Below are 12992 nucleotides of genomic sequence, written 5' to 3'. Positions count from 1 at the left end.
GCCCGTGCGTCCGAGATCTCATTTCCGGAAGATCTCCCGGCACCGGAAACGGTGTCAGCCACGAGCGGCATGGCGGCCATGTTGGTGAGGGCGGGGAAGGACGTAGGGAGTTAGAGTGAAAGGGATTGAGTGAAGATCTGTAAACGGAGCCAGAGAGACGCAGGCGGCGGCTGGGGCAGGCCTCTCGCTGCCTGGTTCTTGTTTATGGTGAAGTGCCGCGCTGGTGTTGGGCCGGGTTTGTTCGATGTGAAGGAGCGACCTGTGGGACTGGGCCCATTAACTTCACACACAGGTAAAGGAGTGTTTTACTCTAAGAGTGGGGGAATGGTTAACCTTGTTATACTGGCTTTTTAACATAGAGTTACAGGGGTTTCGTCCCACTCATCCAACTTTCCGTTAAAGAGGCAGGTTCACAAGCAGTAGTTGATTCTGAAATGTACTGTGTTTAATGAACTGAGAAGCCTTGTGTTGCCTTCCAAAGCTGTGCCATTTTCTCCAAGACTCCATGTTTGAATCCCTCCAATTAGGTTTCCGTTCTTGTTACAGTACTTAAACGGCTCTTATCAGAGTCACAAATTACATCCTATGTGACTATGAGAAAGGCAAACGTTCCCTCCTCGCCTTCCTTGACCTGTCTGTAGCTTTTGACGCAGTTGACCACACCATCAACCGCCAGTGCTTCTCCATTGTCGTCCAGCTAGGTGGGATTACACTCACCTGGTTCCGTTCTCATCTATTTAATTGCAGTCAGAGAATCACCAGCAATGATCTCTCTTCCCACTCCTGCATCGATACCTCTGGTGTTACTCAAGGATCTGTCTGTGGCGCTCTCCTACTTCACTACGTGCTGTCCCTTCAGCAACATCATCCAAATACACTGTATCAGTTTTCACATGTATGCTGACGAGACCCAGCTGTACTTCACTACCTTTCGTGACCCCTTTCCTGTCTCTAAATTGTTGGACAGCTTGTCTAAGTGGCTCAAAGACTGGTATGGTAGAAGTGGGTTCTAGTTCGTGGGACACTGGCACCAGTACTGGGAAAAGTGGGGGCTGAACTGTGCTGGGGCCAGTGTTCTAATGAGCTGCATAACTAGGGAAGTAGAGAGGGTTTTAAACTAAATAGTGAGGGCAAGGGATCAAATTTGGGAAGATGTGATAAATCAATAAGTCGCGATAAGGCAAGAGAGAAAGGTGTTAATATGGGAAAAGATAAACAGACCATCACAGGAAGGGCCAGTGAGTACAAATCTAAGAGTAAATCAGAAGACAATGGTGGAGGTTACAAAAATAATAAAAGGACAGAACTAAAGGCTCTGTACCTGAATGCAAGTAGCATTCAAAACAAAACAAATTAACTGAAAGCGCAAATAGAAATAAATAATTACAATCTGGTAGCCATTACAGAGACATGGCTGCAGGATGACAGATTGGGACCTGAATATTGAAGGGTACATGGCATTTAGGAAGGACAGGAAGCTAGGAAAAGGTGGAGGGGTGGTTCTGTTAATTAATGATGGTTTAGCACAATAGAGAGTGATGACCTAAGTTCAGGAAACCAGGATGTAAAAGTGGTTGGATCGAGATGAGAAATGATAAAGACAAGAAGTCACTTGTGGCTGTGGTGTATAGGCCCCCTAACAGTAACAACACGGTAGGACGGGGTATAAAGGAAGAAATAATAGGGCTTGTCAGAAAGGTATGGCGATGATCATGGGGATTTTAATCTACATATAGTTGGGAAAAATCAGATGGGCAAAAGTTCATAGAATGTTTTCAGGCTAGTTTCTTAGAACAGCATGTTCTGGAACAAACCAGAGAGCAGGCTATACTAGACCTGGTATTGTGCAAGATGGGATTAATTCATGACCTCATAGTGAAGGCAGCAGTGATCATAATATGATTGAATTTTGCATTCAGTTTGAGGGAGAGAAGAGTGGGTCTAAGACTAGTATTTTAAAAATAAGGGCAATTTTTAGGGCATGAAAGCAGAGCTAGCAAAAATGAACTGGTAAAATAAGTTAAGGGATAGGTCAATAGAGATGCAGTGGCAGACATTTAAGGGGGATATTTCAGAATACACAGAATAGATACATTCCAACGAAAAAGAAAACTTCCAAGGGGAAGACTCGCCATCCGTGGTTAACTAAAAAAAGTTAAAGATAGTATCAAACTTAAAGAAAAAGCCTACAATTGCGCAAAGATGGGTGGCAGGTCAGAAGATTGCACAGAATATAAAAAGCAGCAAAGAATGACTACAAGATTAATAAGGAGGGAAAAATTAGAGTACGAGAGAAAGCTGTCTAGCGGTGGTAGTAGAAGCAGATACATTAGGGGCATTTAAGCGACTCTTGGATAGGTACATGGATGATAGTAGAATGAAGGGTAGGTAGTTAGTTTGATCTTAGAGTAGGTTAAAGGTTCGGCACAACACCGTGGGCCGAAGGGCCTGTACTGTGCTGTACTGTTCTGTGTTAACGTTGGTCCTATAGAAAGTGATTCTGGGGAATTAATAAGGGAAAATAAGGAGATGACAGATGTATTTTGCATCGGTCTTCTTGGAGGATACAAGTAACATCCCAGAAATAGCTGTAAATCAGGAAATGGAAGGGAGGGAGGAACACAAGAAAATTACAATCACCAGAGAAGTAGTGCTGAGTAAATTGTTGGAGCTGCGGGCTGACAAGTCCCTGAGTCCTGATGGACTTCATCTTAGGGTCTTAAAAGTAGTGGCTTGTGAGATAGTTGATGCGTTGGTTTTAATTTTCCAAAATTCGCTAGATTCGGGGAAGGTTCCATTAGATTGGAAAATAGCCAATGTAACTCCTTTATTCAAAAAGGGACGGAGACAGAAAGCAGGGAACAGGCCAGTTAGCTTAACATCCGTCATAAGGAAAATGTTAGAAGCTATTATTAAAGACGTTATAGCAGGGCACTTAGAAAAATTCAAGTAATCAGACAGAGTCAACAGGGTTTTGTGAAAGGGAAGTCATGTTTAACCAATTTATTGGAGTTCTTTGAAGAAGTAAGATGTGCTGTGGATAAAGGGGAACCGGTGGATGTATTGTACTTAGATTTCCAGAAGGCATTTAATAAAGTGCCGCATCAAAGGTTATTGCGGAAAGTAAAAGCTTATGGTGCAGAAGGTAACATTTTGGCTTGGATAGAAGATTGGCTAGCTGACAGGAAACCGAGAGTAGGCATAAATGGGTCATTTTCTGGTTGGCAAGATGTAACGAGTGGTGTGCCGCAGGGATCATTGCTGGGGCCTCAACTTTTACAATTTATATAAATGACTTAGATGAAGGGACGGAAGGTATGGTTGCTAAATTTGCTGATGACACCAAGATAGGTAGGAAAGCAAGTTGTGAAGAGGACATGAGGCTACAAAGGCACGTAGGTAGGTTAAGTGAACAGGCAAATAACTGGCAAATGGAGTATAATGTGGGAAAATGTGAGTTTGTCCATTTTGGCAGGAAGAATAATAATGAAACATATTATCTAAATGGTGAGAGATTTCTGAGATGCTGAGGCCTGGATGTCCTACTGCATGAATCACAAAAGGTTAGTATTGCAGGCACAGCATGAAAACTAATAGAATGTTATCGTTTATTGTGAGGGGAATTAAATACAAAATTAGGGAGATTCTGCTTCAGTTATACAGGGCATTGTTGAGACCATATCTGGAGTACTGTGTACAGTATCGGTCTCCTTATTTAAGGAAGGATGTACATGCGTTGGAAGGAGTTCAGAGAAGGTTTACTAGACTAATACCTGGAATGGGCGGGTTGTCTTATGAGGAAAAGTTGACCAGGCTAGGCTTGTATCCGCTGGAGTTTAGAAGAGTAAGAGGCGATTTGAATGAAACAGATATGATTCTGAGGGGTCTTGACAGGGTGGATGTGGAAAGGATGATTCCTCTTGTGAGAGAATCTAGAACTAGGACTGTTTAAAAATAACTGTTTAAGACAGATATGAGGAGAAATTTTTTCTGAGTCGTGAGTCTTTGGAACTCTCTTCCTCAAAAGGTGGTGGAAGCAGAGTCTTTGAATATTTTCAAGGCGGAGTTGATAGATTCTTGATAAGCAAGGGGGTGAAAGGTTATTGGGGGTAGGCAGGAGTTGAGATTACAATCAGATCAGCCATGATCTTGTTGAATGGTGGAGCAGGCTCGAGGGGCCGAGTGACTTACTCCTAATTTGTATGTTCGTATGTAACATCCAGTACTGGTAGAGCAGAAATTTCCTCCAACTTTATAGCCACTCCAGGCGCTGCTTCACAAACCACTGACCACCTCCAGGCGCGTATCCATTGTCTCTCGAGATAAGGAGGCCCAAAAGAAAAGAAAAAAAAGAATGTAACATCCAGTACTGGTAGAGCAGAAATTTCCTCCAACTGATCATTGGGAAGATTGAAGCCATTATCTTCGGTCCCCACTACAAAGTCGATTCCCTAGCCACCCACTCCATCCCTGTACCTGGCAACTGTCTTAAGTTGAGTCTGTCAGTTTTTAACTTTGCTGTTACATTTGACCCTGAGAAGAACTTCCGAAAACTTATCTGCGCCATCATTAAGATTGCCTATTTCCTCCGTAACATTGCCTGACTCTGCCCACACCTCAACTCATATGCTGAAACTTGTGGTATGTAGACAAAAGACTGAGCCAGATGTCTTATTTCACATGAGACTTTGAAGGAGGTTGTGCTTATTGGGAGAAATATTCTTTCCTGTAAAATACTTGAGTTATTTAACAAACATACTCATTCTTAACTACTAAAATGACTTCTGAGGGTTGCAGGTTTAGCATTAGTTAATAGACAAAGTTTCTTTCCTCTCTAAGCCTTATCCTTTACAGGTTATTTAAATTTTGTTTTTATTATCAAGTTGGAGTACAATTTAATAAAGGGGAGTTATATTGGCCTTGCACATGAATGAAATCACAGCTTACTGTCAAGGGTGTAATGCTTTATATGTCTGCATTTAGATGCATTCTGAAAAATGGGGTAAGTGATAAATCATTGCATTTACTATCTTTAATTAGCACAGTGTAGGAATTTAATAATTATCTTTAGTTCTGATAGAATAAAAACAAAAATTTGAACTAATTTCGCACGTAGCTTTGCATATATGTTCTGCTTGCTCTCTTTTTTAGGAACATTTACTTAAATCCTGTCAAAACCAGACTGGTGTGGACATTACCTACTACAGCTATCGAGCATGAATGATGATGACTCCATTCACCGGCTGGAGGGCTGCGACCCTGGAAGTCAGATTGGGGGATTGATAAAAAAGAGGAGTGCTACGGTTGACCAGCATATCTTTCGAGCACCAGCACCAAAGACCTCACTGCTAGGGCTTGATAAATTGGCTGCGCAGAAAAGAAAAGAGCGCGAAGAGAAAGAAGAAGAAAAGAAGAAATCCAAGGTATCATCTTACAGAGACTGGGAAGAAGGAAAGGAAGACTTTTGCTCTGATGAGGAAAGTGGTGACAAAGTAGGCAGAGGTGGGAAAAAGGAGAGGTAAGATGCTGCAGCTACATAAAGTGATTATTTTATGTTAATTGAATTTTTTGTTTCTGTTTTCTGAATTATTTATCCAGATTTAGCTCGAAGCATCCATCCTTTCACAAGGAGGCTGTTTAGTCATTTCCTTTCAAACATAGTAGCATGACGCAAATGGTACATAGGATGAGAAAAATGGTTTTTCTTGTGTGAGAAGAGGAGCCTCGACAGTGTACCCCTTATCAGAAGCAAACCATACAGCAAATCCTGATTTAGCTTGAAGACACCCTACCTCCCTTTTTCTCTCTCCAAGTTTTAGAACTCTATTTGAACCACATTTCCTGTGTAATGTGGGTAATATCAAATTTGTGTGTAATTATATTTTAGATTGTCTTGCATGATAATTTATCATATGCTACAAATATTCAGAATGCACTTCTGTTTTTCTTTCATGTTCAGACTGAACTCTCAAAAGTAAATAGAGTCATAGAGTTATACAGCACAGAAACAGGCCTTTCAGCCTACCATGTCCGCGCCGTCCATCAAGCCTATCTATTCTAATCCCGTTTTCCAGCACTTGGCCCGTAGCCTTGTATGCTATGGCATTTCACGTGCTCATCTAAGTACTTCTTAAATGTTGTGAGGGTTCCTGCTTCTACCATCCTTTCAGGCAATGTGTTCCAGATTCCAAAATTGTTCCTCACGTCCCCTCTAAACCTCCTGCCCCTTACTTTAAATCTGTGCCCCCTGGTTATTGACCCCTCTGCTAAGGAAAAAAGTTTCTTCCTATCTACCCTGTCTATGTCTCATAATTTTGTATACCTCAATCAGGTCCTCCTCACCCTTCTCTGCTCTAAGGAAAACAACCCTAGCCTATCCAGTCTCTCTTCATAGCTGAAATGCTCCAGCCCAGGCAACATCCTGGTGAATCTCCTCTGCCCCCTCTCCAGTGCAATCACATCCTTCCTCTTGTGTGGCGACCAGAACTGTACACAGTACTCCAGCTGTGGCCTAACTAGTGTTTTATACAGCTCCATCATAACCTCCCTGCTCTTATATTCTATGCCTCAGCTAATAAAGGCAAGTATCCCGTATGCCTTCCTAACCACCTTACCAACATTTGCTGCTGCCTTCAGTAATCTATGGACAAGTGCATCAAGGTGCCTCTGCCCCGCTGTACTTCCTAGGGTCCTACCATCCATTGTATGTTCCCTTGCCGTGTTGGTTCTCCCAAAATGCATCACCTCACACTTCTCAGGATTAAATTCCATTTGCCACTGCTCTGCCCATCTTACCAGCCCATCTATATCATCCTGTAATCTAAGGCTTTCCTCCTAACTATTTATGACACACAAATTGCTCAAATTCCTTTAAAGTATTTTCCACTTGCAAGTTACCTAAAAACAATGGCCATCAATGAAGAAGGTTATTTCATTATTTTTTGAAAATTTGTAATGAGTTGCGAACATGACTTTCTTGTTGGTACAACCTATAATAAAGAACATTATTTATGAATCGACTTTTTTATTGGGTTCACAGTAAAAACAAAGGAAGCAGTTGTAACAGAAACTTAAGGCTGCCACTTAAAAAAGAATCAGATGGGACAGTAAAACAAAGAATGTGGATTTATGAAACTACTTTCACCAGGATGTTCTGAAGTTCTCTATATCCAATAAAGTATCTTTTGAAGTGTAGTCACTAGTGGAAATAAAAGGAAATTCCAGTTTGCAAACCCCAAGGTCCCACTAACGGCAGTAAGATAAATAATCAAATAATATATTTTGGTTTTACTAACAAAAGCGAAATGTGTGTCTTGAGCCAGTGGTCACTGGGACCGTAGAGGCTATTTTACCGGTGGCGGCCAATTAAGATGCCGCCGCTGGAACTGACGTCTAATTAAGGACGACAGCCTACCTCTCAGCCACTGGCACAATCAGAGAGCCTGCAGCCTTGGCACTGCCACTGTGTTGAGGTGCCCTTGCAGGTAAATTGGAACTTTATATCCGTGCAGGGGCCAAGTAAATAGGCCCCAGTGATGGGAGGGTAACCCCACCAGTTGGAGCAGGGGAGGCAGCCATTGCTGCTGGTGGGCCCCGGAACACCCAGAAAGGAAGAACACCCCCCTCCCAGAAGCCACCTCGATGTACCTGGTAGTCTTCCCATGTGGTGGCGGGGTGGTTGGAGGGAGCCAGTAAAATGCCTGCGGGGGCGTAAAATGGCCATTAATTGGCCGCCCACCTCCTGTCAGTGGGCGACCGAGCCATTGCTGTTCCAACTTCTGGGTCTATCCCATGGCAGCGGGGAGATGTTGGGCTTCCCTCTCGATGCCTTCTGCCATTTTATGAACCCTCCTGTCTCCAAAGGGGCTGGTAAAATTCTGGCCTTAGCCGCTTGAGTGGGGCTAGTAGCAGTGTTTCGTGTGAATTTGGAAAAAATGAATCTGCATTTGCTTTACTTGTGCATCTATAAAGTCTGGGTAATTTTGATACTTTTTAGTTGGCACTATATTGTCAATTTTTGATCACGTAATAATATATGGCCCTCTGTCTGACATTTATTCTTGGTTTTCTGCTTATTGTGAAATGGTTGGTGCAAATATTTACTTAGAATTGACAAATATTGTCAGTTGTATGAACTATTTATCTGAGTGTCTCAACATTTTAACTCCATAATCAAGGCATTTTTAATTATAGTGGGCTTGCTAGTTAAGTATTTAAATTCAAAAATATTATTCAATCTTGATATTTTTGTGACTAAATATGCATTTAGCACAACTCCCTGGTTTGTTACTGACATTGCATTAGTTTTGTTATATTTTAGAATTGGGGGACATTGTTCATTAAACTTTTATTTAAAATTATATTATTACAATTGCCTTAAGATCTGCTTTCTTGTTTCAATTCAAAATCTTCTGACATTCAAAAGTTGACTTTGAGCCTGCTGCTGATGTGCAGTACTTGTGAAGTATATTGTATTGTTGCAGAAAGTTATGTTGACGGAATCCTATACTGAACTTTTAAGCTTTGTGAAGTTTTATTGTTTAACCTATTCAGGGACAGTTCTCAGTGAAAACTTTTCCAGTTTTAATTAAATTAGTCGAAATCCCAAAATATGTGAAAGATTTGTACATTTGCATAAGGTTATTGATTTGATTGGTAGAGTCGAGATATTGTATACTAAAGGGTAGAAAACCTGAAGAACTGATTTTGCTGTTGACACTAAAGTTCCACAATGTCAGCACAGTTAAGTACATACACGCTGTATTTGCAAGAAATGGTTACCTCTGATTGGCATAGTGGATTGGAATGAGTAGAGTGAGAGTTTGTGTCCATAATTTCTCCCACATAGGGATTAACCAATGCCAACTATACCTTGTAGAGTGTTGCAAGTAAAGAGTAGGCACTTTTCCAGAAAGAGGAAACATTAGAGGATCAGTTGCTCCAGGCTGTTCCTGTATATGTTATGTTCCAATTTCCTTAAGAAGGGAAAGAACTTGTATTTACCTAGAACCTTATCACATCCTTCATGGCATCCCAATGCCCTTCACATTGAATTAACTACTATGATAAGCTATGGTGAATGCATCTCAAAGCAAGCTAACTTTTAACTGTTAAAGTTGAGAGATGAAGCGGAGATTTATTTGAATGCCTTTTTCTATTTCCTTATGGAAAAGTAAGATCTGTGTGTAGATAATCATTGACTATCCAAGCTAAGTTATAATTTTGGGGTAGTATGTTGGATTGTGGGTCAGAGATATACTAAGACAGCATTTAGGTCACCTACCTTTGGGTGCTTTTTCCTCCTATGCTGGTTAATTAGGTTTTATATTTTTAAGCTGGGAATTCTTTTTATTTATTGAAGGGATCAGATAATAGTGGTGACATCGAGTGGGTACTTCTCTGTGAAGCCATGTGCTCTTGCATTCCTTTTGTTAGTGGAAAATTTTTGTAGGACGCATTACATGTTCTAATATTGCCTTCTATTATATTCTGATGCATCTATTGCATTTTTTCATTTGAAACCTTTGACAAAAATGTTTTTGTGTCCCACATTAGTTAGATAGCAAATGGACAGAAATATTTTTTTTTAAATGAGTTTATCAAGCTGAAGTGGGACCAGAAGGGCGACATTAGTAGATTTAGCATTAGAATATATTAAGTTGAGAAGAATCGCTGTAGTTAGGAGGAGCCCATTGAATGATGGAATGCTTGACCACTATGCTGGGATTGTACAACTCTCTACTTAATTGCCTCCACATCTGTGTAAAGATGCTGTCCTTGCTTCACTAATCAAAGAGATAAGGGGTAAGGCTGGAGACGAGACAAGATGCAGTAAGCAATAAACCATGGGAGCTGGCAGCTTCAAGGTTTGGGAGGAGATAACAGAATGTTTGTGGGGCAATCCAATCCAGGTTATTGATCAAGCTGCAGACCTGGAATGTGTTGGGGTAGTGTGAACACATGAGTAATGGTGATTGTTTCCTATAAACGTGTGCTGCAAACTTTGTTTCACTGAGAAGTTCTAAGGGTAACCAGAGAGCTTCTCCCTTGCATATGCTTGATTAAAAGACATTATTTGCTTTAATCCCGTGGACTCGAGAATGGTTATATTTTCTCGACAACAAAGCAGTATGGTTTTTCAGCTTCTCTTGCCATCTACTGGTTGTCACTTAAACTTGTATAATTCAACCTATTTAAGGAATGTAAAAAAAACTTTTATGAAATCAATCATTTTGTGATTTTTTTTTTAGTGAAGGTTAATGTGAGCCTTTTTAACACGTTCTACTGTTAAAGTTGTCAATGATGCAGTATGAAGATTCATTTAAACAACATAATCGTAACAGATTTTCTTGAAACATTTAAACGCATTCCCTGTTTTTGATTAATTACCAGAAGCAGACAAATATAAAACCTGAGTATTACAGATGTTTGAATAGCTTGCAGTACTTCTGATTGACATGGTCTAATAGAAATAGATTGTTTGGTTACCACTTTTCCCATACTCTGATAACACATATGCTCGAATTCAAATTGATTATATTTAAAATTGTGAACTTTGGTAGGTACTTACCATTTTTCTGTGACATGCATAATCTACTCCATTATACAATCTACTCTTTATTCAAAGTTGATTATTTTTGTTGATTGAAATGCTAAAATATGCCTGTTATTATTTAAAAATATAAATAATACAATTATGTAGATGTTATTCAAATCTTTTAATTCAAACTGCAACTTATAGCACCTTTTGAAGTAATAAAATGTCCCAAAATGCTTCACAGGAGCATTATAAAATAAAATATGAAACCACCCGACATCAGGAGATGTTGGGTCAGATGACCAAAAGTCAAAGAGAGTTTTTAAGGAATGTCTTAAAGGAGGAAAGTGAGGTAGAGAGAGATGGAGAGGTGGAGGGAGGGAATTCCAGAGCTTAGGGCCTAGGCAGCTGAAGACATAGCCGCCAATAGTGGAGCAATTAAAATCGGGGGTACTCAAGAGGCCAGTACTAGATGAGTGCAGATATCTCGAGTTGTGGAGCTGGAGGAGATTATAGACTAACTACTGGGTAATGCTAAACTAACTGGAGTAGACTGTAAACAGATATTTTCTATTTATACAAGGCACTACTGTAAATTCATTTTTGCATTAAATTTGTGCTTTCCTGCTCAATTCTGGGGATTGCTATCTGAAAGATTGTCTGCAGCAAGTGCTTGTTTGAATTTCAAAATTCTATAACTTACAATTAAATGGCTAACATTTAAGTTACCGATTTTAAACCAAAGTTGTTCCAATCTATTGCTGTGTGCATCGTTAAAAAGTGCCCCCTATTTTGTAGATACTATCGTACGTCCGGTGCAGAGACGCCTTCGCACACTGGTGGTGTTAGTGAGGAATTTAAGGAATGGCATCGACAAAGGGAAAGAGATCGTCGAGAACATGGAGTTTATGCATCATCAAAGGACAATGACAAGGAAAAGAAAAAGGATCGAAGCAGAGACCGTGATTGTGAGTCAAAAGGAAAGCGAAAAATCTTCTGTTTTTATTGGTCTTTAAATGTAACTACAATGGGCCATCAGATTTTTTTTGTATTATTTTCTCTGTTACTGTCACATTTTGGCATTCCAGACTATGTTACCACTTGGGGACCTTGATATGTATTTTAGAAATGCTACTATTGAGCTAAACTTAGTTCTAAGCTGTTAAACTCGCAGGGCAGACATACTGCTGAACGGAGAGAGTAATGCCACTGAACCCAAGAAGGTTTCTACGGTAGACACGAGTCTGTAATATCGGGCGTTGGGCATTTAATTGGAACTGCTTTTTAAAAAATAATTTATTTATAAAGGACTGTATGGAATATTGTTTTAATACTGTTTGTGTATGTGGAGAGATTTCAATTCAAGGCAAACAAAAACAAAATTCCAAATAGCTTGTTATTTGAAAGTAAAATTTTCCAAGTAAAGAAAAATTGAATTACAATTTTTCATTGGCTATTTGCTAATCTAGTTCACTGAGAATGCCATTAATCTGTAATAATGCTGTTATGTAAATAAAAACTATGGGACAAGAGGTGGAAATTCTATTTTTGAAAGCAAATCTTACAAAATGTTAATGAGCCAGGTTTTGCTCGCAATGACAAATGAATGGTACCAGCTATGAGTTACACATGCCCATTGACTTTCTGACAGGTTTTACACTGGAATTTGCTGTCAATTAGAGCCAAAAAATGTACCGCCCACTTCAGAGTATCTGGGCCTGTGGGAACAGGGAAAGCAACTGTTTAATGACTCTTCAATCTAATTGATTAAGGAGATAATGAATAATACTGAGTCTGAGCCAGGAAGTGTAAGTTAAAATATTGCATTAAATGTTAAATTAGGTGTAGTAAACAAACTAGAAGGAAGGAAAGATTGGATTGAAAGAAAGAGATGAGACAGAAAAAGTAAAAAAAAAATTTAAAAAATTGTTAAGGAATGAGACTCCCAAGTAATTAAGACTAACCACAGTGTTAAAAGGATACTTGTACTGGAACGGGTATTAACTTTTTCTGGCAGGTTTAATCTGTGTCTGAGATAAATACAGCAACTCCATTCAGTGTATTTGAATGGGGAGCCAGACGGTGCGATGCTGTTTTTGTGCCAGACTGGAATTTCTTTATAAGGCTTGTACACCATTAACTTTCTCCTAAACTTTTGCTGAGGGGTAGTTAATCAAACCTTACTTGGCAGCTTTGCTTCATTTTAGTTTTTTTTGTTGCTTTACTTTATTTTATGTTTGCCTCCTTGTAGACTGTTATTTTTCCACCAGTTGCATTTGCTGTTATACTCACCTCCTGCCTTCGTTTATTTCTGTTTACTAAAGAGCTTAAGAAAAATTGCTCTCCCTTTCAAATTGAAATTGAGCTAAAACCCCAATCTTCCACAGATCTTCAATATTCCATATGACCAATAAGCCATAATGCGTAAATTATGAAAAATGGTGGATTTTACTAT

The 12992-nt window shown here is 39.7% G+C and overlaps 1 protein-coding gene across 2 annotated transcripts in view; it reads left to right on the top strand.

Annotated features, from left to right (window-relative positions):
- Nucleotides 1-49: 49 nt before the first annotated feature.
- Nucleotides 50-12992, top strand: part of dhx38 (DEAH (Asp-Glu-Ala-His) box polypeptide 38) — a 128536-nt gene continuing 115593 nt past the window's right edge. For both annotated transcript variants that reach the window (XM_068049200.1, XM_068049201.1), the window contains exons 1-3: nt 50-292; nt 5152-5518; nt 11336-11505. In XM_068049200.1, coding sequence (XP_067905301.1) covers nt 5217-5518; nt 11336-11505 — 472 coding nt within the window. In that variant the 5' untranslated portion in view covers nt 50-292; nt 5152-5216. The remainder of the gene's footprint in view (nt 293-5151; nt 5519-11335; nt 11506-12992) is intronic.

The sequence above is a fragment of the Heterodontus francisci genome, chromosome 17 (assembly GCF_036365525.1).
Source record: "Heterodontus francisci isolate sHetFra1 chromosome 17, sHetFra1.hap1, whole genome shotgun sequence".
Classification (NCBI taxonomy): domain Eukaryota; kingdom Metazoa; phylum Chordata; class Chondrichthyes; order Heterodontiformes; family Heterodontidae; genus Heterodontus; species Heterodontus francisci.
This window is presented reverse-complemented; position numbering and strand designations above follow the sequence as displayed.